Here is a 26,194-nt window from a genome sequence, read left to right as displayed (position 1 = left end):
ACAAGTTTAAAGTCTGTGTGTTAAAGGAGTCTTGTGTTATGGTCCGGACAATATTTTTTATGAAAAGCTTGACCTTGAAGAACAAAATAGGTCAAGGTCAAAACTTTTGGTGGCGTGCAATCCTTCTCAATACCATCTACCTATGTTCTAGGTTTGAAGTCTAAATGTCAAAGGGTATTAAAGTTATGACCCAGACAAAATTTTATTATTTTTTTCTTAATTTGACCTTGAGTAAAACAAGGTCAAGGTCAAATATTATTCAATAGTACACCTAAGTGTATTATTATTGTTCTTTGTTTAAAGTTTGAAGTCCTTCTGTCAAAGTATATTCAGGAGTTGAACAATGAAGGTTTTTCTAATATGACCTTGAAATAAAAAAAATAGGTCAAGGTCAAAATTTTTGGTAAGGATCAACTAGGTTATATACCATCTCTCTATGATACAAGTTTAAAGTCTGTATGTTAAAGGAGTCTTGTGTTATGGTCCAGACAATATTTTTTATAAAAAGCTTGACCTTGAAGAACAAAATAGGTCAAGGTCAAAACTTTTGGTGGCGTGCACTCCTTCTCAATACCATCTACCTATGTTCCAAGTTTGAAGTCTTAATGTCAAAGGGTATTTAAGTTACGGCTTGGACAAATTTGGATGAAGAAGAATAAGAAGAAGAAGAACTAGACACGATCTCGTTGCGAGCAACGAGGAGGTCTTCCGTCTGATTTTAGAAATTGAGATTTATGTTCGATCTTGATTTTGCTATTTAACAGCTATACATGATTTAGAACAGGAAAAGAGGATCTTCATTTTAAGTGCCTGATACTATTTTGTTTCAGGTGTAAGAGTTTTGTTCAACAAGTGTTTAGAAATTCCTCACCGTTCTTGAGATATCTCAGAAAGAAGATTTTAGGGGCCGGACCTTATCTCCTTATTGGGGCCGCTGAACAAAAATTGTAAGGTTGCATGTTATTAGGTACATTATTTTGAGCATCTTTTCTTTTATACTGCATTTCAAAATATTTTTCCGTTTTGAGATATAGGTAATCACATTTTTGGACTTTTGACCCCTAAAAATCCTTAATTACGTAACACATGAGAAAAATCATTATAATGTTAGGCTACACAACTGTTAGATAAACATATTTGCTTCTATAATCTATTACGAAATACCCCTCGGTAAAGAACTATAGGAAAAAGACTTTAGAGCCCTCTAGGTCCCTAATATTAGGGGCTAGCCCCTTTTTCATGGTATCAAATGAAAGGTAATTTGATTATAAAGACATTTTGTTCAACAAGTGTTCAGAAATTCGTTACCATTCTTGAGATATCTCAGAAAGAATATTTTAGGGGCCGGTCCCTTATCTCCTTATTGGGGCCGCTGAACCAAATTTTTTAGGCTGCATGTTGTTAAGGACATCATTTTGAGCATCTTTTCTTTTATACTGCATTTCAAAATATTTTTCCGTTTTGAGATATAGGTGGTCAAAGTTTTGGACTTCTGACCCCTAAAAATCTCTAATTACGTAACATATGAGAAAATCGTTATAATGCTTGGCTTCATAACTGCAAGATAAACATATTTGCTTCTATAATTTATTACAAAATATCCCTCAGTAAAGAACTATAGGAAAAAGACTTTAGAGCCCTCTAGGTCCCTAATATTAGGGGCCAGCCCCTTTTTCTTGGTATCAAATGAAAGGTCATTTAATTATAAAGACATTTTGTTCAACAAGTGTTCAGAAATTCGTTGCCATTCTTGAGATATCTGAGAAAGAATATTTTAGGGGCCGGTCCCTTATCTCCTTATTGGGGCCGCTGAACCAAATTTTTTTGGCTGCATGTTGTTAAGGACATCATTTTGAGCATCTTTTCTTTTATACTGCATTTCAAAATATTTTTCCGTTTTGAGATATAGGTTGTCAAAGTTTTGGACTTCTGACCCCTAAAAATCCCTAATTACGTAACATATGAGAAAATCGTTATACTGCTTGGCTTCATATCTGTAAGATAAACATATTTGCTTATATAATATATTACAAAATATCCCTCGGTAAAGAGTTATGGGTAAAAGACTTTAGAGCCTTCTAGGTTCCTAATTTGAGGGGCCAGCCCCTTTTTCGTGATATCAACAGAAAGGTCTTGTAAATATAAACTTTTTTTACATTACATGTTTTAACAAAATATTTCCCAGAAAAGAGATAAAGAGAGAAAAGCACAAAAATTCACGACGCTTTTTTAATGTCAATTTTCGAGCCATAGTGAGCTTTGGCGCCAGTAGTGGTAAACATACAAAACAACAATCATGCAAAACTTCAATCTTTCCTTTACCAACCGTAGAAATTTGAGCTTAATATCTCTTATAGTTTAGGAGAACGACAGAAGACAAAATACCCATATAAAAATTAGAAAAATCTCAATATCTCAAAAACGGATGTGACGTCATCAATGCAAAAAAAATTTAATCAGGTTCAGACCAATATCTATCATATCTGAAACTTTCATTGAGATCGGCCGAGCCGTTTCTGAGAAATCGCGTGCACAAAAATAGGAAGAAAAAAAATAATAAGAAGAAGAAGAAGAATAGGGAAAAAGAAACAAAGCAATAACAATAAGGTCTTCCGTTGGAAACGGAAGACCTTAATAAGAAGAATAAGAAGAATAAGAAAGTCGACAAAAACAATATGTCTCCCCTTTGAAAGGGGAGACATAATGATATATCAGTAATTAATTTGTTCAACCTTTGCAGAGATATTATGAACGGGAAAGCAAACAATTGAAAATAATTCAGTCCAAAGGGCATAACTCTGTCATAAATTGCTCGATTGTATCCAAAACATAACTTGACTTAGATATTATTATGATAAATCTGCATACCAAATTTCATTTCAGTATGTACAACCTTAATGCACCATAAAATATATACAGCTTACTTATTACGATAAGATATGCTTCAAAGAGCATGTCAGCTTTTGATATTTATATATTGTAAGAATTTCTATTTATTAATAAAATGTTCAAACCAATAAAAATAAACGATTATTAATAAAATGTTCAAACCAATAAAAGTAAACAATATTTTATATGACGTAAAAATAACTTAATGAAGGTCATTTCGTGAAAGTTTCAATTAAATTGATACAAAAGAATTTCTGACTATTTCATCGCCGAATATGGACAACATGCGCATGAAATTTAAGTCAAAACCGTTAACGTCAATAGACATCTTGGAGCACTGGACCTTCATTCAATTTTGTATGCAGGCAGGAAAATTTCAGATGAGACCAAAAGGTTCATAGATGCTGCTAGAGATGGCCCACATATGTCTAGGACAATGGTTTTCAAATGACATCAGATGTTTTAAGATGGAAGGACTGATATTTTGAGCTCTTGCTGCACCCCCCCCCCCCCCCCCCCCCCTTTTTCAATACAACCCGTACCTTGCACCAATGGATTTTGCTTCATCAAAACTTTGGATAGAGATTTTCAACGATCTATGATATGCTACAAAAGACATACAAAATCTTGACAAATAATGGCATGAAGGTACATTTTATGAAAGGTTTAATGCCATAAAAAGTGTCTGGCACTGAAAGGTGTTTACTTTAAAAAAGAGGCCAAGGGGCCACATCGCTCACCTGAGCAACAATTGCCTTAACTCTGATCAAATTAGCATTACAGTATCAAAATATCTGCCGATTTCTATCCACATATTTTTATGGTAAATATCAAGCCCCTTTTGTTGTTGTACCTGTAAGAAGATTTTTCTCTATTCCTCTATAACCCAACACAACACCCCCCCCCCCCCAACTTTGTTGCCCCACTTTTTTCTAGGGAATCATGGTTTGATAAAATTTAAATCTGCACTACCCATGCTTTCACACAAGTTACTGCTTTTTGTGCTAAAAACTTTCCCAGAATATTTTTAAAGATTTTCTCTATATAATCTTATGTAAAAATTTGTGACCCCGCCCGAACCCCAGGGACCATGATTTTAACAAACTTGAATCTACACTATCTGAGGATGCTTCCACTCCATTTTGAGCTTTTCTTGCCCAATAGTTTGTGAAAAAGAGATTTTAAAAGAGTTTCTCTGTATATTCCTTTGTAAAAATTCATCCCCCATTGTGGCCCCTGCCCTACCTGGGTCTGGGTACCATGATTTGAACAAACTTGAATCTACACTACCTGAGGATGCTTTTACACAAGTCAAAGCTTTTCTGGCCAAATAGTTTTTGAGAAGAAGATTTTTGAAAAATACCAACAAATTTTCAATAATTCTAATTTATCTCCCCTTTAAAGAGGGTGTGGCCCTTCATTTGAACCAACTTGAATCATCTTCACCAAGTGATACTTTGTGCCAAGCTTGGTTGAAATCTGCCCAGTGGTTCTTGAGAAGGAGATGAAAATGTGAAAGTTTACAACAACGACAATGCCGCCAACTACGACAGACAACGGACAAATTTTGATAAAAAAAGCTCACTTGAGCTTTTAGCTCAGGTAAGCTAAAAAGTGTGAGAGGTTTGCCTTTGACATCACATGATGTTGTGCAAATATGAAATGGCACTCTGTAAATCTAATTCATACACAGTAAAAATCACTATATATTTTGAATGAATTATCAAAATCATATGATTTTTGGAATACTTATTTTCAATTGACAGTCATTTAATAAGACATATGTCATCCTACAAAGTACACAGTATTTTTTCCGTAATTTACTTTGTTTGCGAACTTTTATAACAACCCTCAAATACCCCTCTGACTCATGCCAGCATTCGCATAAAGTTTTGTACGAGTATTTTTTCATATGCAATTATTTTTGCAACAGTTTACAAACCATGTCTACGTCCCATAATGCTCTCTAATGTTTTCACCCGTGGTGCTATGCCAAAAATGGCCGACATTTAACTCGTAATTTAGGGTGTCTTGAGGGTTGAAGACACGGTTTGAGTACCGCACAAGCTTTGGCGAGAACAAGAGATTTGTTATGTACTTCAATACCTTCGTATTGAGTCAAGATATGTAAACAAAGACGAAAAAGGTCAGTGCTATTGGCTATATTTCCCGCGATAAATTTAGAGGTGGATCAAACATCTGTAATGCGTGTACTAGCTATTTCAGTATTATAGATTGCGATACCTGCCTGATTGACATATGATTTAAATAAATTTTTTTAATATAGATATTATATAAATATATACTAGCAAGAGCCATACTTTACCGTCATATCGATCCAATTTTAAGCTAATTGTACATGCATGTACGCATTACGTATATGAGTAGGGAGGAAATAAACAATAGGACATTTTGAACTAAATAAAAAGAATAAAGAGAAAAAAATAAAAAATTTATGCAGATATTGCATATAGTAAAACCTTTAAATTTGAAAGTGGGAAATTACACACCTACAAACAAAGACCACTCTCTCTCTCTCTCTCTCTAAAATTATTTGACGTTCGTTGATACCATGATGACACTAATTTGACAATGATGCAAAGTATGTGTAATTTCTTGCTGCACTCGCCACAACGGTAGCACGGTAAAACATATTAAAAGTTGTATAACTTGTTTATCAATCGTTGTAAAATAAATAAAAAAGAAAAATGAAAAAAGAAAAAAAGGACATATGTTCAAATGATGAATATTCATGAATATTGGTGAACTTGAACTATTCATGAAAGATGATACAGGTAACTCTTGTTAGCTCGAAGTCCATGGGACCGAGGAAAACTTCGAAGTTTCAAGAGTTCGAGTTTTCAAGAGTTGGCAATTTTCTGGGTTGACCGACGGGTTTTAAAATTAGTCTTACCGGATGTTATGATTAAGCCATTTATTCAGTGCTAACCTTACGCACATTCTCGAACAACGATTTCTTTTCAGTAAAATATACACAACTGGATGTTTTTAAAACTAAATACATGTACAAACAACTATTGAATTAATTCATCATAATCATTTATTTTATGCATCATATTAAGACCAGATTGCTCAATACTACTGGACTGCGAGACGATCGACATGTCATAAAAATTAATGTGAAAACTGAGTATCACCCATTGTTCCCACTGTACGGGTCCTTCACCAGCTGTAAGAACTTGTTCAGCAATAATCATTACAATCACAATGGTGCTGATAAGCATACTTTTAAAAGTTTTATAATTTGACCATGGCTCAATATTATTTTTCGTCTCAATTTCTCATTTTCATTGCGTCTCCAAATTATCGTAAAACGGTTGTGATAATTATAGATTAGGTATCGCTATAGTCAGTCATTAAACAATTATCACCTTGCAGGACAAGTGTTGCCTGAACAAACAACCCGTGACACGAGTCCCGCGTCTAACGCCTGTAGCCATTTCAATGACCAAGTAGGTGTTAATTAGGTATAGCGCTTGGAGATACACAGCATCTTGGAGGTATCGAGAGTAAGAAACTATATAGATTATGAACAACAGGACTGCAGTTTGACTTCGAGGGATCAAGGGTTTCGAGAGATCAAGAGGTCGGGGAATCAAGAGTAAATTTGCTTAGTTATATAGGGAAAAAATCGGGACCCTAGACTCTCTTTAAGCGATCAAGAACTTCGAGCGATCGAAGTTCATGCCATCGAGAGTTACCTGTGATTCATATATCTTCATCAATTTTTTTTTTAAATATTCATGATCCAAAAATGTCTGATTCTAACTATTATTATTATAATTAATAAATATCTCGCAGGGGTAAGTATTAATCATCAAAGGGTGCCTGCTCCAAAAATTTTGCTAGCTACAAAAAACTAAACCTCATCAAGCATCCAAACCTATGGCTCAGATTCAGCATTCAAGCCTGTCAAGTGCATTAGTATCATAAGACGCACCATCCATGCAAGATTGGTGAAGATAGGACCAGTAAGAAGAAAGATATACTGATCAAATGGCACTTGCTCCAAAAACTTTAACCTGGTCCAAAAACCTTTACCTCCTCCAGCCTCTAAACTTTTGGGCTCAGATTCAGCATCCAAGCCTTTTAAGTCCATAAGTAGGTCCAGATGCACCATCCATGAAAGTCTGGTGAAGGTAGGACAAGTAATAACTTAGATACTGGACCTGCACCCTTTTAGCATCATGCAGGCTTTCTTTAAAGATGTCTCTCAAAAAGGGGTTTGTTTGGATAAGGTCTACATTATCCAACTGGTGAAGAAATACATATTTTGGAGTTTCATCTGACTTTTTGAACAATATCGAACAGCTAAGGAATATTGTTTTTACTTAATTAAGTTACTATTCACCTGGAAATAGCTGATTGATTTTTCCAGCAGATCCAGTGAAATTGTCTCATCCAGTTGATCCTTGCGTAGCAGCTCTATGAAGTAGTCCACTGATGTTTCATGAGCACTGATCTCTGGGAGCAAAGTTCCAATCTTCAGCAATAGATCCACATTGCATGTTTTAAGTGCACTGAAAGATTCAAAACTTTTTGTCCAAAATAATGGTTGGATCAAGAATATACAATTTCAAAATTAAAATGAACAAAACACTGACGAAACTTTTAGGTCTCTATTGTCATCCAAGTGTATCAAAACCCTGTAAAAGCTTAGCTATATAAGCTCAACATGAGCTATCCTTATGGGTCCAATACCCCTGCTTGACTTATTTTCAAATGGGGCAAATGTTAAATTTCCAAAGTAATTAATTTAAAATTATATTGAAACATAAAGCTTTGTGACAATTTGTGATATATACAAATGAAAAATAAAATAGAATTGTACATAAAATGTCCTTACACATTTATATTTACTAAGTATTTCTTACTCTGTGAGTATTTCTTACAGAAACTTATAGTTAATTCATAGCTCATAGCCAGACTGAAATCTATACATGTCCTGTTTATTGATTGGTCGAAATCTACAATGGCTGAAACTGACAGGACTGAAATTGACACGCCCTATTTATGGATTGGTCAAACCATACAGTGACATAAGAAAAATCAATGGACTGCATGAAATAATCATGTTGATGTCGGACTCAAAGTCTCACAGGAAACAACTTGGCTACTGACAGGACTGAAATTGACACCCCCTATTTATGGATTGGTCAAACCATACAGTGACGTAAGAAAAATCAATGAACTGCATGAAATAATCATGTTGATGTCGGAATCAAAGTCTCACAGGAGACAACTTGGCTGTATATCTTTTGGCTATTAGCTAACGCTGGTTATGTATTTTTTCTGCTATATTGCAACCTTTACAATTCATATCCCTAATAAATTAGCAAAGAAAGCATTTCATTGTTTAAATAATTACATTCCATTTATATTTGATTATCTAAATGATAATCTGCAAAAGTTTTATTCATTAGGTTAGGTGATTGACACAAGTAACTTAATGAAAGAAATAGTGAGCAAGCTCACATACCCCACATCACTTGACAATTAATGCTACACATAATGAATGACATGGTATGAGGAGGCATAACTCTTCAGAAATCAATACTTTAAAACTTGGGTTCCTGCTAATATGCACATTTTAAATACTCAGTTCAAAAGAGCCAAGTTTAGTTCATCAATGAATGTTCAGACTTTGCAGATGATTACTTCATATGGTTTGGAATAGCATGTTTATGCTTGTGGTATGATGGTAAAAATAGAGTCAAAATGAGGACAAAGTGTGAAAAAAATATATATAATTTGCTCTTTTTTATAAAAAAAAATAATACAATAATTGCTTACTCGTTTGAAGTCCACTTTAATAAATACTTGATCAGTATTGTTTTTTTTTAAGCATTCCGATAGTACACACCTATGTATAACAAGCAACCCCCAAAGTAGGCTGTAAAATGCTGAAAAACTGCTGTTTCTATGTATAATATGCACACAAAAAAACAAAGAAATTTTCGATCAGATTTTTAAAGAGACAACAGGGTGCATGCATTAACAATGTATTTAAAGTGCTTGAAAGTGATATTGCTTGTGGATCTACATTGAAACAACAACAAAAATAATGACTTTGATTGTTAAATAAAGATTCTAAAGAAATGTTTGTATGTTGTATATCGTCATATTCAAGCCGTACAAATGATTAATTTATATTTAACAGTGTCTATGTAAAACCTGAACTGCAAAACAGGACACAAAGTAAATTTGTTTTAAATGAAATCATTATTATTGCTAATCTTCCTTCACTTGCATAAATTTTGAGACAATTAAGAGAGGTGCATGCTTCACCAGAAATTGATAAACAAATATTGTCCATGTCATGATTCTACAGGTAGCTGGTTAGTACTTGTTTGATGCAAAAGAAAAGTATTCAAATACATGGAATAAAATTAATAATAGTTTTTTGGGGTTTTTTTTTTACAAATAAGATAAATGTATATGCAAAATCTTTTAGGAATAGGTAGATTTGTACACTTATCAAACTTTCTTAATTAACATTGCAAACTTTACACTTTGTAAATACTCACAAATCATACTGTCTCATGATTCCTTGTAAGGTATTCAGTAAGAGGACCAGCATCCTTGAGAAACTGCTTTGCTCTGCTCGGTGATTCTTTAGTACACTGTCACGGTCAATATCTTCTGTCAGTTCAAACTGTAAGGTACAATATTATACATTAAGACATTAACTTTTTAATTTTCATTGGCTGTAAGTACATCATGTGACATTTTTCCATTTCTGATGACATGAAGGCACTTATGCGGAATATGATAATAGCACAACTAAAACAAAAGTATCAACTAAAACAGGTATTCTAAAGACAAAATACCAATGGGAATTATTAAGATGCATCATATTTAAAATAGTTCTAAACAAAATATTCTTAAAACATATTCCATTAGGGATGACGGTCAAACCGGTTCGAAAACCGGCGCCAGATAGCTCAGTTGGTAGAGCACCTGACTAGAGATTCAGGGGGCCTGGGTTCGAAACCCGGTCTGGTCCGTCATTATTTCTCCCATCCTGTTACACTTAAATACATTTTTGAACATTATTTAACATGCACAAATTTCTTATGAGGTTGTCACAGTTCTGTAGTGAGTTTTATAATAGCTAGCTCAAGTTATTTACACCCATCTACACAGATAAGGTAAAAGAGTTTGCATGAGCCAGTGAACAAATCAATTACAATCCAATCTGCTTCACTTAATACTTGTTTGAAATTAGAATATTTACATTTTCCAGTGTCTTAATCTGTGATAACACTACAAATTAATTTTGTAACATATAGTCCAATACATTTATCAATGACTATGTTAATATTTAATTGTACAGTTATGTCTGGATGTGGGCCTTTTTGAGGAAAAGGTTGCTGTAGCCTGATCTGATGGTCCTTGACTATATGACATACCTATTGTCCCTAATTTACTGCCTTTATTATTCAATTATACTTCTCTCACTGTTTTGAAAATTACATTTACCATGATTTCTTACCTTATCCTTGATCTGTGAGGCCAATAATTCTGCTTTATTGATGATGCGTGGAATCATTAGCAGAACAAGGATAGCATCATGATCTCCTTTTAAAAAATTATTTTTATTGTCAATGATTGAAGAGCAATATTCATTGTGTTTTCAACAAGTTATTGATTTAAGTCATAAATGCAGAACTTGATTTTTTGTATGCTTACTTACCCCCCCTGTTCATGAAGTTATCTCCCATGAACGACTGTAGCAGCCCCACATGTCGGTTAGCCTGCTGCACTTCCAATTTCCTCAATTCCATGTCTATAGTCTACGAAGAAAAATAAAAATGGGTCAATTAAACTACACATTTAAAAAAAGTTAGCTTTTTAAAAGGGTAAGAATGTCAGCCAATGAAAATTTTATTTTTAGGTCAAAAGTGAATCAGTGAGATATCGAAATATGATTTGAATCAGTTAGATACTGAAATATGATTTAAGTTTGTTTAAACTAGAAATGTCCTACTGAGACTAATACCCCCTCAAGGCTAATTTCAAATTTGACAAAAAATTGATTTGAATAATAAAGGTTTGCAACACATAAATTAAAAAAAATTTGTAGAACTGTAACAAGAGGCCCATGGACCACATCGCTGACTTGAGAAACAATAGACATGATTAAATCAGGTAAATGGAGTCATAATACAAAATACTGTAGAATCCTTATTTTACGCGAGTACTTAATTCCGCGATTCAACGATTAACCATCAAACTGCGAGACCATAAATGGCAAATGCTGAAATTTTATCTTAGTTTCATATTGTTTACATGTGTCCTAAAATTAAAAGTGATATTTTAAAATTCACGAGACGGGCTTCTCGCAATTTTACGCAGATATTAATTCCTCGCTTTTAATTAGGAATTTACAGTATCTGGACAATACATGTAAACCTGTAGAAACTAGATGAGTTGTAATGCCATAAATGCCCAGCAGATTACCAAATTTTCAAATGCCAAAAGGAAAGCATTTGTTTAATTGCAGAATAAGTTATAAATCCTTGAAAATTACTCATTTTCTTTAAAGTTCAAGAGGCATAACTCTGTCAAAAATCAACGGACTGGAACCCAGGTCAAACTTGACCTGTATTTTCTGATAAATTAACCTTATATGAAATATCAAATTTACATGTGCATTACTTCAAAAGTTAGACAGCGGAAACTACGAATTTTCCATTTTTTCTTAAGTTCAAGAGGCATAAGTCTGTCAAAGATAATCGTACCAGAACAAAATTCAAAGTTGATTTTTATTTCCTTGTAAATAATCTACATAGGAAATATCAGATTTATATATATATATAAATCCCTTTAATAGTTCGAGAGCAAAAACTGAGATTTTTTTTTTCAAAATTCAAGAGGCACAACTCTGTCAAACATCAATCGGAGAGAACCAAATTCAAACTCAACCTGTATATATTCATAAGATACATCCCTATTTCAAATTTGAGTTGAATGTGTACGTGCTACAGTTGTTGAGGCAATGATTGGAAAGTAAAATCTCCCATTTTTTCAAAGTTCAAGGGGCATAACTCTCTTAAAAATCATTGGACTGAAATTAAATTTGAAATCAGCCAGTATATTCATAAGATCCATCCAAATAACAAATTTGAGTTGAATGTGTGCAACGGTTGTTGAGATAATGATCAGAAAGTGAATGATGATGGAATGACAGAAGGATGGAATGACAGTATGATGGAACAGGGTAACACTATATGCTTCAGCCATTTCATTGTGGGCGCAAAATAAAAATCCATTTTCCCCTTGGATATCTTATATTTATAATCAAGTCCCTTTGCCAACAGGATTATCTTATAGTCATATCACATGTTGAGCATTGCAGTTCTCAACAAGATTATAATTGCAAATATATAGAATATAAATCATATCATATATGATACAATATCATGATAATATAGTGATATATTATATAAAACAATATCATGATACAATATAATATTACAAAATCATATGATTCAATTTAATGTGATATAATAATGTAATATAATACAATATCATAATATACAAAATCATATCATATCATATCATATGATACAATATTATATATTATACAATATCGTATCATATGTTACAATATCCTGTGATACAATAAATAACCTCGTTAATTTCCGTTAGTTTTTGTATTATCTGGTTTACTTCAAGACTGGTTATTTTATGCACAGGCGCTTTCGCGCTCAGTATAAATAGATTTACCGGGGAGTATTTGATAAATGTGACGTTCGTTACAAAGCAGTACAGGTTGTGTCTTTGGTTTTGGTATGTCGACAGAATCTACAAATAGTTTGACGTTGAACAGAGATGTTCCCCAAGAATCACAGGCGAGACTTATTCCAACTCTGGACAGGATTTTGATGTTATGGACACAGTCAGTTTATTCAATAGTACGTTAGACGCTGCCCTTGAAAAACAGAAAACTTTGATACTCTCAGAAGTGCAAGATAAACTGAAAACTATAAATTCTCTTGAGTTTTGAGTGGAAGGGAACAAAATTCAGTACAATTTTAATGAGGAAAGATTGAAAGAGCTTCTATCACAGAAACTTATATCTGTCGACTTCAGCGGAATCACTGATTTAATTTCTTCCGAGAAAGCGGCCATTCGTCAGAGAGAAACAAAATTCTACGCATAGCTGATAAACATGGCTGGGGGACCGTTAAGGAGTATGTTGATTCTGATATTGCTGACAACAGTGAGGATGCCGCCAGGCTACGTTCTGCCATTTCAAGAGCCGCAAACAAAAAGCGACAATATCCGTACAAAAGACTGGGTTTCCAGAGAAATACAGGAGTGTTCGACGGCTTATCCACCTGGCAGCTTTTTCTTGGGAGTGCAAAATTCAACAGTCCTCTGCAATTCGTGCAAAGATTCAACTTGCCCAACTACAAAAACCCTTACAAGCACAGACCGCAAACATTGTCTGCCACTACTGTCAACTCCCGGGTCATTTCGCCACATTCTGCCAAAACAACCAGCAGTTCCAGTGCACAGAACCCACAAGACCCCAATTATCTGCACTCATCCCAACATCGACAGCAAATCAGCGGTGAAGTTGAGTATCATGATATACATCAATTATTAGATTACAAATCTGACTCTGAGTTAAAATCTAGCACTTCAGTTAAAAATCGTTAAAAATTCTTTTGAGTTTTGGAAAAGTGTTATAAAGCCTATACTGAATGTCATAATATTTGGTTACAGGATTGAATTTATTACATATCCTGAAAGTGTATTTTTGTCTAACAACAAATCAGCACTGCAGAGCGCCCCTTTTGTTGAAAAGGCTATTACAGAATTATTGAATAAAAAGTTAGTCACAAAATGTTTTGAACTGCCCTAGTGTGTAAACCCACTGACCTTATCAGCGCCATTGAATAAAAAGCCAAGATTGATTCTTGATCTTAGACACTAACGCATGTGTTGTAAAGAGACAGTTCAAGTTTGAAGGTTCTTTAGAGGGTCTCAAATTTACCACGAAAGGTGGTTTCATGATTAAATTCGATTTGACAAGTGGATATCACCACATAAATATTCATCCAGATTTCGTTAGATATTTAGGTTTTTCGTGGAATTTCAAAGGTTCAGAGTGTTACTTTGTCTTTACAGTTCTCCCCTTTGGTCTCAGCAGTGCTGGTCTTTTTTTTTTACAAAAGTTTTAAGACCATGGGTATTGCACTGGAGAGCAAAAGCGTATGGTATAATCATGTATTTAGACGATGGCTGGGTGTGTGATTCAAAACAAAACTGTATTTTAATGTCAAAGAATATGCAACAAGATTTTATTGCATGCTGGTTTTCTTGTTAATGAAGAGAACAGTATTTGGAATCCAGTTCAAAAGCTTGAGTGGCTCATGTTTGAATGGAATTTAGAAGTTGAGTATATTAGTATTCTTATACATAAATTCGAAAGTTTGCGCGTCAAGATTAACAAATTGAAAGAAAAGGATAATGTTTCTGCTAGAGAAATCGCTTCAATAGTAGGGAAATTATTTTATTTAAGTTTGCACTTGGGCCTGTTTGTCAAATAACAACCAGACAATTGTCTATGTTAATTACTAATGCATCATGTTGGGATGAAAACATTGATATTTCATTTCCCGCATTGTGTGAGCTAGATTTTTGGTTGGATAATATCCGATTGATACCTGCTAGGGTTATTTCCCCATGGTACCGTATTCCACAACGCATTGTTTTTACTAATGCTAGTGATTTTGCTGGTTGTGGCGTGATGATAGGTTCTACTAATAAGGTTTTTCATGTTATGTGGAAAGAACTGGACAGAGTTCAGAGTTCAACTTTCAGAGAGCTAAAAACATGAAAACTTTAAGCGATATATTCTAGTAACAGAAAATAAATTTGTAAAACTTTTTCAGATAATCAAAACGTTGTTAGAATTTCACAAATAGGAGCATGAAGCCGGAACTACAAACTCTTGCTTTTTCTATATACACTTTTTGTTTAAGTAGCAATATAGGTTTTTCTGTAGCTTGGGTTCCACGAGACCAGAATGTAGAAGCAGATTTGGTGAGCAACGTTTTTGACTTTGATGATTGGGCTGTGAGCAACCATATTTTTTTATTTTTCAATACTGTTTGGGGGCCTTACACGTGTGATATTTTTGCAAGTTGCAATAATTTCAAAGTAAACAAATTTATTCTTTGTTTTGGACACCTGGAACAAGCGGTGAAGATGCTTGTGCGTTCGATTGGTCAATAGGGATGGCAGTAAGACATTTATTAAATTGTGGCGCCAAGGGTACATTAGTTGCTCCAAAATGGAAATCTTCAGCATTTTGGCCTTCTTTGATTGATAAAAATGGAAGTTTTTGTGGTTTGTTAAAGATTAGCATAGAATATAAACATCAAACAATTTTTTTTGTTCTAGGTTCTGATAAAAATAGCATTTTTGCAGCTCAGACATTTAACAGCAACATTATAGCATTAAAACTGGACGCTTCGTTTTGAAGTTTATATAATGATGTTTATTCATATGAACTCATAAATACATGACTGTGTAGTACATGACTGTTGCAGGTATAATTGTTTATATATTGACACGTGTTGCATGTGTGAGATAAAAAGTTGGTACACAACGGTTGACTGCTGACCAGAGTACTAGAAGTTATCATTGGAATGATTTGTTAGGCTTGGATGACTGCTGTCCAAAAAGGAGGACTGCTCTCCTGTGATTTGAAGTAATGTTTTACTGATAAATAACTGCTATTCAATTATATATGGAAGACTTGATATTTAATAATTGAATAATCAAGATTATAGATGACTGCTATCCAGTATACAGACAATTATTCTTTTGTATTGTATGTAAGTAACGTTTTGAGTGCATTATGCTGGTTGGATTTTATTGCTTTGTTATTGATATGATTTTCTAATGCGTATTTATTATATATTACAGAATGTACAGAACTTTCAAGGCCAATGATTAATGATTGAAAAGTTTAAGAAAGATCACCATTTACGAGATTCAGCGAATTTTTTGCCACATATTGTGAAAAACGCAAAATCTCAATCAACTAACAAGAAATACAACACATATTTCTCAAAATTCAGAGACTGGTGTTCGAAGCATTCTTTTGTACATCTTCCAGCATCAGTGTCTACCGTAGCTCTTTTCATGGGAGGTTTGGTGCAACATAGGGTTTCAACTTCTGTTTTTGAAGCATATTTCTACAGTGTTAACTGGACTCACGAATCTTCTTCAAGTTCGAATCCAATATGTGAAGACAAGTTTTTAAAACTAGTGCTTGAAGGAGGGAAATGTATGTTATTAAAACCTATCAACAAAAAGGAGCCTATCAACACAGATATTCTATGCAAGTTAATGGATTTCTACTCCAAAGATCCTTCAAATGTTTTGCAGTTAAGAACATATGCAGTCCTGCAGTACAGAGTTTGAAACAACAGTGCTGGCAGTTGGTGCATTAATTACCAATACCACGTAAGCAGGTCAGAGTGGGCGGGTACTAAATGGCCAATGAAAATCCTTGTTTTATAAACTGCAACTCGCAATTCAAATTGTTAACTTGTTTCACCCAATAGTGTTGCTACTCAATTAATGCATTAGTCAATCAGTCGAAGCGTATACACCCATGTTAGATTTGCAATAAAAATCCAATAAAACAAGTGTAATTTTGGTTAAGTATTAATAGTGCTTTAATCTTGAAAATGCTGATTTAAACTTAATTGTAAATCCAATGTACCAGGTATTGGATATCGAATCTGAAAAGATTGTATCGTCTCATATCGGAAAGTCTTTACCAAAACGCAGCCTTACTAATCACAAGAACCATGCCCAAGGGATAATTATATGTTATGTACAATAGACTGCCTGACTGTTAAATGTAAATAAACAGTACTGTGTACTGTTTAACACTATAGAAAAGAAACAAAAAAATAATTTAATGTACAAATCTTCACACATGATAATGGAGAGAAAAGTCAATAACTGTTTTATATCTCACCTTTGCATATGCCTTAGATTCTGCAAACTTTGTTTTAAAGTCAATGACTTCAATCGTGGGTGTAGACTCTGACTTTAGCTCAGTTTCGGCCTGGCGACTTCTCATGTCTCTGATTGTGTCCTACAAAAAACCATACAAATTAATGGTAAACAAGAGGTCCTAGGGCCTTAACAGTCACCTGAGTATGATTCAGCTCTTTTAAGGATACATAGAATGGCAATTTAATTATAATATGATCATGCAAAAAAAAAATCGTATAGAGTTATGAAATATGTTTTCTTTAAAACAAGATTCATAATGCAATGAAAAAACAAGAAAACTAATGGATCTGCAAAATACGATAAATGTGCGATATCTGTCAAAGTATCTTCCGAATTTTGGACTAGTTCTATTGTAAGTAATACGGGAAAATTTGTCCGAAAGTCGACTGCTTGTTTCGATGTCAATCGGATGACTTTAATTTCTTGCCCGCTTTAACTTTTACTTATGGACAATCTTCTAACCCTCCAATACTACAAAACATTTACTTTCTTTTTTTACCTTTACTAGATTAAAATCCCAAAAATATCAAGTTGTTGATTTAAATTGAACTGCACACGTTAGCGATTTACTTAAAGTCGTACATAAAATTACCGGAAATGTCTATTGTCAAGTCGTACATAATATTCATGTTTTAACTTCACTTTTTTACAATAATTAAAAAACTATTGAATCAGTTGACTTGGAAATCAATAGGGTTTGTCCTTTCACCATGCCAAAGAAGTTCGATGAATATTCATTGGAGGGTTTTCTTGGAATTTTGCTAAAGAGCTGACAATGGACACACACATAAATACACACACACGCACAGCAGCTATGCTATAATAATCCCCCTCGCAACAAGTTGCGTGAGGGGATAATAACCTTAATTACCTTATTTACAGAAATGAATATTACATCTCTCGGCGATGCAATAGTATGCAAAATTCTATTTTTATGTCAGTGGGTTGACTAATTAAATTGATAAAACCTAAATTGCGCTTGCATAAACTGGAATAATGGGAAGGAATACGACAGTTCGTTTTAGAGAAATTCGAAGAAGTTATGAAATTGGTCGGTTTCTAGATCAAACTGCGCATAGATGTATTCAAAGACTTTCAATGGGTATCGTTTGTAGCCACGGTCTGGAATCCATATGTGGAGTCATATATTGTATGTATATCGATACCCTTTTATATCATATACCTAGTAGTGTATCAGCCCTGATACACGAGTTTTGGACTAGGTGACGGCTGTATTGCCCTCGGGGCTGATATTTCTCTGTCTAAGCCCGTCATCAAGGGGGTGTATTGCCCTCAAATTTAAAATCGCTAATTCCCTTTGCTTTATAAGACTAGTTTGTAAAATAACGATAGAATAATGAATAAATAATACAAAGCATCACCTCAAATGTCTGAATATTTTTATTTATTGCTGAAATAATAATTAAAAAAGAGCACCAAAGAGTGATATGTATCTAAGTAAGGGGAGGTAACCTACACAATGGTTGTGTATTTAGAACAATAGCACGTTTATCTTAATTAATATCACTCAACATTTAAATTATGGAGCATATAGAGAAGAATGAAATGGGACTAATCTTAGGCAAGAGGCCCATGGGCCACATCGCTCACCTGAGGAACAATAGGTATGATAAAATCAGCTTAATGGAGTCATAATACAAACTATCTGGACAATGTACAATAATACATGTAGATCCTGTATAAATAAAATCCATTTTTCCCCTGGATATTCTTATGTTTACAATCATTAGTCCCTTTTCTAACAGGATGATTTTATAGTCATATCATATGTTGAGAATTGCAGTTCTCAAAAAGATCCTTAACAATAGTTTATATATGGGATATAAACCTACATCAAACTCTGAACCTTCTTGTGAGGCCAAAGAATTGTCCTGGGGCCAAAGTCTTAACAATTATAAAGAATCATCTGGCTGATTAGTTTCTGAGAAGAAGATCGTTTTTAAAGATTTACCCAATATATTCCTTTCATAAACTTTGACCCCCCATTGTGGCCCCACCCTACCCCTGGAGATCATGATTTTCACAACTTTGAATCTACACTACCTGAGGATGCGTTCACACAAGTTTCAGCTTTCCTGGCTGATTAGTTTCTGAGAAGAAAATTTTTAAAGATTTACTCTATATATTCCAATTTTAAACTTCGACCCCCCATTGTGGCCCAAACCTATCACGGGGGTCATGATTTTCACAACTTTGAGTCTACACTACCTGATGATGCTTCCCCACAAGTTTCAGCTTTGCTGGCTGATTAGTTTCTGAGAAGAAGATTTTTAAAGATAGATTTACTCTGTATATTCCTATGTAAAATTTCGACCCCCCATTGTGGCCCCATCCTATCCCCGGGGGTCATGATTTTCACAACTTTGAATCAACACTACATGAGGATGCCTTCACACAAGTTTCAGCTTTCCTGGCCGATTAGTTTCTGAGAAGAAGATTTTTAAAGATTTACTCTATATATTCCTATGTAAAACTTTGACCCCCCATTGTGGCCCCACCCTACCCGTGGGGGTCATGATTTTCACAACTTTGAGTCTACACCACCTGATGAAGCTTCCATACAAGTTTCAGCTTTCCTGGCTGATTAGTTTCTGAGAAGAAGATTTTTAAAGATTTACTCTATATATTCCTATGTAAAACTTTGACCCCCAATTGTGGCCCCACCCTACCCGCGGGGGTCATGATTTTCACAACTTTGAGTCTACACTACCTGTTTATTGCTTTAATTTTCATACAATTAGGAAAAAATTAAACCCCCAATAACACACATCTATCTGATCTAAGTGTAACTTTGAGAAGCGCATATATTTATGGGCGACGCAGCAATGAGTTCGTTTCCACAATATGAAATGAACGGCTATGTAGAAAAACTACAGAAGTGATTAATATGTGACCGATAGATGTTTAAACAAGAGGCCCAGGGGCCACATCACTCACCTGAGCAACAATTGTTTTAATTCTGATCAAATTAGCATTACAGTATCAAATTATCTATAACTGACAACTAAGTACAGTAGATCTTGCTAAAAAAATTAGAGAATCTGCCAATTTTTATCCACCTCCTTTTTTTTTTGGTAAATACAGAGCCCCTTTTGTTGTTGTACCTGTAAGAAGATTTTTCTCTATTCCTATATGCCCCCCCCCCCCTCATTTCGTGGCCCCACTTTTCTCTAGGGATTTATGGTTTCATCAAACATAAATCTGCATAAACTGTGCTTTCACACTAAGTACTGAGTTTTGGACTGAAAACTTTCCCAGAATATTTTTAAAGATTTTCTCTATATATTCCTATGTGAAAATTCAAACCGCCATCATGACCCTGCCCTACCACTGGGGACTGTGATTTTGCAAACTTGAATTTACACTACCCGAGGATGCTTTACAGAAGTTTAAGCTTTTCTGGCCTGATAGTTTTTGAGAAGAAGATTTTTAAAGATTTTCTCTACATATTCCTCTGTAAAAATCCATTCCCCCATTGTAGCCCCACCATAACACCAGGGATTATGATTTGAATAAACTTGAATCTACACTACCTGAGGATGCTTCCACTTTAATTTGAGCTTTTCTGGCCCAATAGTTTTTGAGAAGAAGATTTTTAAAGATTTTCTCCACATATTCCTATGTGAAACTTGATCCCCCAGTTGTGGCCCCACCCTACCCCCGGGGACCATGATTTGAAGAAACTTGAATCTATACTACCTGAGGATGCTTCCATTTTAATTTGAGCTTTTCTGGCCTGATAGTTTTTGAGAAGAAGATTTTTAAAGATTTTCTCTATATATTCCTATGTGAAACTTGATCCCCCTCTTGTGGCCCCTCCCTACCCCCTGGGACCATGATTTGAACAAACTTGAATCTACACTACCTGAGGATGCCTCCACACAAGTTTAAGCTTTTCAGGACGAATAGTTTTTGAGAAGAAGATTTATGAAAAATACCAACAAATTTTCAATAATTCTCAATTTAAAGAGGGTGTGGCCCTTCATTTGAACATATTTGAATCCCCTTCCTCTAGTGGTGCTTTGTGCCAAATTTGGTTGAATCTGCCCAGTGATTCTTGAGAAGTAGATGAAAATGTGAGCATTTGGCTCAGGTGAGCTAAAAATCATGTGAATATTCTTAAAAATAATCATCGAAAGCCTCATTTCAGGACATTCTTTTATCGTGCCAGCACCTACCGCAAACATGTATTATGGAACTTGATTTGATTTTTAACTACCTTGTACGCTATCGTATAAATCAATGCTTAATCAACTGTACAAGTAAAATAGATTTATCTCTTCATCTTAAACCAATATAATAGTTCAAAATATAATAAAATATAGTTGTGTCCTTACAAAATATGAAACATGCACGCGTGATAAGGTATATGTAGAAGAACATGAACCTACCACGGATCACTTGTCCACTCGCATCGGATCTCCTCGGCCATGTGCGAGAGATGATCATAAAAGTTTAATCTTTGTGTATGTTTTCTTTTGTTGATTTAAAAAATTATTTGTACAGTTTTTAAAATATTTCAGACTTACAAACCAATTATTAATTTATGTCTGATGATGTTTCCGATTTGGAGTAATATCGCTTTTATTAATTTTCAGAACCACTTTTTAATTTACAATCAAATGTTTAATTAAATAAATACACGATGGACATTCTTTTATAGCATAAAATTAAAACAGCTCTTGTATTAACGGCAATATAAACTCATGCAAACACGTTCATATATTTAAGTGTGCGTGTGCAAATCTTCTGTATTAGATAACGGCTTAACGCTACGTAGTGCAGCCGTGGCTAATCTCCTCGGCTGTGGGCGAAGGATACATTACGTTAAGGTACACACAAGCACAGCTCAGAACCAAGGAAGATTTGAAAAGTTTGCAGTATAATGTCTAAACTCTATCAAAGAGAAGTTCTTAATTTTTAACTTAAAACCCACAATTGATCTATGTCTGACATTGCTTTAGACTGAGAATGACATTGCTTTTATTAATTAACTGAACGATTTCTTAATTGACCCCCTATCGTTTAATCCATTAACTTTAAAGCGTAATCAAAGCTAAAACAATTCTTGAGTTTGCGGCTAAATAAGCTTATATATGAGAGATGCAACTCTCGTATATTAGATAACCGCTGACCGCTAGGTAGTTCAGCCGTGACCATGGTGACCGATTTTCTCGGCTGCGGGCGAGGGATAGCTTACGTAATGGTAACTTCTAGGTAAAAATTTATTCCCCCAACTGTGGACCCATCCTACAACATGAGGAACATGATTTGAACAAACTCTACCTCAAGATGCTTCAACATAAGTTTGAGTTTTTCTGGTCAAATAGTTTTTTAGAAGGTTTTTAAAAACTTTCTCTATTTTCCCCTATGTAAAAAGTAAAAAAATCAACCCCCATCCAGCCAAAAGGGATCATATTTTGACAAGAGGCCGATGGGCCACATCGCGCACCTGATTAACAGACCTGATTAACAGTTTTTTGTATCATTCTATTGCAGTTTTTAAATACTTTCCCATATATTTGTAAGTTAAACTTTGGGGTCCCAGTGCTATTTCAGGGACATGACTTTAACAATTTAGAGTCTACCCATTCTTAGAATGCTTGCATAATAATCCCACAAATTGTAGCATTGTAGTTCCTGAGAAGATTTCCAAACATTTTCCTCACACACATACACACACACACACACACACATATATATAAAACTTTATACTTTTGAACCCTGTTAGGGCCCCAGTATTAGTATAGGGGTCAAGATTTTTACAATTCAGAATCTACATTATTTGAGGATACTTGCGTTGTAGCGAACTTGGCTTGCCGACATGCAGCACTGGCGAGTGAAGTGAGCTCTTATAGCAAGTTGTGTACAAATAGAAAATTCAGACCAGATGCACATTCATTCAACAGATTTTTTTTGGCGTCAGTTACGGTACTTGGACCAGTAATGCCCTGTTTTTATCGGACCAGCAGTTCCCTGTAAATATGGTATCCAAGTAAGCAAGATAAGAACAATTGTGAAAGACTATGTACATGCATTGTAACTATACTGCTGACACACCGTACATGGATCCATTACATAAGATTAACGGAGTTATCACTCTTTAACCTCTGTGCACTTCCAAATCTAATCGAGTAACGTCACAATGATTTCTTGCACATTGATCCGTCAGAATTTTTCGGCGTCAGTAAATTTCAACACACAATGCAATTTCAAGAATTGCAAATGGCATTCTCACAAGAACCAAAGTAAAACTTTTGAGAACCGGATAAAATATATGTTATTGCAAGAACATCATGCTTTTCAGGTAAAAAAAACAGTATATTATGCATAGTTTTAATAATCAGGGGAGTTTTTAAAAAGGCAAACGACACAAAACTGACGTGAACTCTGACATCAAAATACATTTAAATAAGGGAAAATAACTCTAACTGTATTTACTTTAAATTGAATAACAGAAATCTGAAATCCTCTCAAAATCATGAAAGAGCGAATGAGAACAATTTTTCCAGAGATATGAAACAACTGTATCTTGCACTTATTTGAAAGTTCACAATTAATAGATTTTAAGAGGATTCCCATGATTTCCACAAATTCCGGGTATTCGTGACCCTTGATTTTTGAGGGGAGTTTTTACACCAGACAACACTATAAAACCTAAAATGCCAAGGTAAATGGACTAACAGGAACAACTCTGAACTGAGCATTATGTTAAAATTTTTATCATTCAATGACATTTTAACCTAGATTAAACTTTAGTTCTAAAGTCTTCATAGAATCATAAATCAATAAAAACTTGAAGTATTGCTTATATACTGCAGCGTAAAAATTATGGGTAATAAAAAGAAGATAAAGGCTCTATTGAATTTAATTTGTATTTAAACTCTTTACTTTTTTGCATCCATTTGTAGAATGATACTATTTTATAACTACCTGTAATTTAATTTAACGATACATATATACATATTTAATCATAGGCTGCATCGCCCTAACAGTCACACGGTAAAACATATTAATCTCACAAATAGTAGTACTGAAGTTCTTAAGAAATGATTTTTAAACATTTTTCCTATATATTTCTGTTAAACTTAGAACCCCTCTTAGGGCCCCAGTATTAGTCTGGTGGTCACAATTCTTACAATTTAGAATATCCTTTATTTGAAGAAGCTTGCATATTATCGCACAAATTGGAGCATTGTAGTTCTTGAGAAGGTTAAACTCTTCACTATATATAACAGCTTTGGTGCATTTGCATATCTGGTGCAGTGGCTCTTGAGAAGATTTTTAAAGAAATCCCCTTATTTTCTCTGCTTTGCTATTATATCTCCCTTTTAAAAAGGGTTTCGCCCTTTATTTTAACAATTAAGAATCCCCATTCCATAAAGATGCTTTGTAACAAGTTTAGTTAAATTTGGCCAAGGGCTTCTAGAAAAGAAGTCAAAAGTTGGAAAAGTTTACAGACCAACGGACAGACAAATGGACGCTGGACAAAAAATGATCAGAAAAGCTTACTTTAGCTTTCAGCTCAGGTGAGCCAAAAAGGGGTAGATTTTCTAATAAGTGGTAGGCGGAAGACAAATTAAAAAGCGGCAGATTTCCGCGTAAAGTACAGGTAGAGTTACATGTAACATGTATGCTATGTCCCCTTCGCAAATGCTATATCCCCTTCACAGCAAGTTGTACAAAGGATTGATTAAAGAAGAAGGTACAGTTTCTTTTAATATTAATGCCCTAAAATTCAAAAGTTGTTTAAATCTCCTGAAAATACACATATAATATCTTGAACAGGTTGTGTATATGAAATGCTAACATTTTTATCTTGTTTCATAAAATAATTATGACTTCAACATTTTGGCACATTTCTAAGATTTAGTCAAAAATGGTGAAAAATGGCACATTTTCTCATAGTTTTCTTTCATCGCCCACAACAAAATTAATATATTTTACGTGTTTTAACATGATAAAGTTATAATGTGAGTTTCATCGTGGGCGATGGCTGCGGACATAGTTTTCTGTTCAAAAAACCCCATAAGAATTGGTGTCTTCTGCTCAGTTTTATGAAAATTACGGGAAAATGCACTGTTTGTGACGTCACAATTACCCTTGTGAAAGTTTAAGCAGGTAACTATTTATAGATTCTTAGTTTATGGGTATTTTTGTGTAAATAAATGTTTCATTTCCATATTTGTTGATACTTTTAAAAATCACTCTAAAACAGGGCAAAATATGACTGAAACCGTATCTAGTTCTTTTAATTAAAATTTATGTTTCTCTTACCCAAAAGATGCATAATACCAGATTGAAAAGAGTTGGTTATGTAGTTTTCAAAAAGAAGTTAATACACAATGGACGGATACCAATTGCAATAGGTCATCTGAGTGACTGAGATGACCTTAAAGTAACAGGGCTCGACATTAACGCTTGTCCGCTTGTCCGGTACCAGTTAAAAATATATACGGTTAAGTGAATATTGCTGGCCACTTGTCCGACTGAACAAGTATATTTTAATGTATAGAAGTCTCCAACATTTTAAAAAGAAAAGAAAATTTTGTGATAAGATTTTCCATAGTGACGGTTGTCTTGTTATAAGTTTATCGATTTAGTTATTTTGAATTTCGATCCCGACATCAAATTGCAATGCAATTGAGTTACTCTTGATCGGGATTGAAGTTCACTAATTTCAAACAACTTTCACTATTGAACTGAAAAGGTGTGGATCTTAGTTCTTACAAAGTACCAAACACACATGTTAAGAAAAAGAAAGGAAGAAACGGTAGCAAAGATAAAGGATTATGGAAAAAAATGTAATTTATTTTAGGTATCATTCATCATTAATAGACTATGATGACTTTCCATGTTTAGTTTAAAAAACAGCTGAGAAATCAATTATAACAATTACATGTATTTTTAAACCTGATGCTATATTTAAAATGTCTTGTAATTTGCCATGACAAAGCTACAGCTGATAAATCATGTTTAATGTTATATGGAACCAATACATTTAGGAAAGACACTTTAAGTTTCCATTTAAAAAGTCAGTTTATTAATTATAGCAAGAATAATCAATAAATGACTTTATTTTAGTAATACAGAACTGTAGTTTTCAAGCTGATAATTTTTTATCTTTAATATTGAAATTTTTTTGGACAAGTGAAGTTGAAAATATCTTGGTCACTTGTCCGAATGGACAAGTAGGAAAAAGAGTTAA

General features: G+C 34.1%; 1 protein-coding gene across 2 annotated transcripts in view; it reads right to left on the bottom strand.

The window, feature by feature from the left end:
* The window catches only part of LOC105327689 (dynactin subunit 1), a 276,187-nt gene that overhangs the window by 122,640 nt on the left and 127,353 nt on the right, over window positions 1-26,194 (bottom strand). For both annotated transcript variants that reach the window (XM_034473808.2, XM_034473809.2), the window contains exons 15-19: window positions 16,925-17,044; window positions 10,607-10,706; window positions 10,406-10,491; window positions 9,438-9,565; window positions 7,262-7,430 (exon numbers count right to left, since the gene is read on the bottom strand). In XM_034473808.2, the coding sequence (XP_034329699.1) occupies window positions 7,262-7,430; window positions 9,438-9,565; window positions 10,406-10,491; window positions 10,607-10,706; window positions 16,925-17,044 (603 nt within the window). The remainder of the gene's footprint in view (window positions 1-7,261; window positions 7,431-9,437; window positions 9,566-10,405; window positions 10,492-10,606; window positions 10,707-16,924; window positions 17,045-26,194) is intronic.

This window comes from Magallana gigas, chromosome 8 (genome assembly GCF_963853765.1).
Source record: "Magallana gigas chromosome 8, xbMagGiga1.1, whole genome shotgun sequence".
Lineage (NCBI taxonomy): Eukaryota > Metazoa > Mollusca > Bivalvia > Ostreida > Ostreidae > Magallana > Magallana gigas.
The sequence above is the reverse complement of the archived record's forward strand: the minus strand, read 5'-3'. Positions and strand labels throughout refer to the sequence as shown.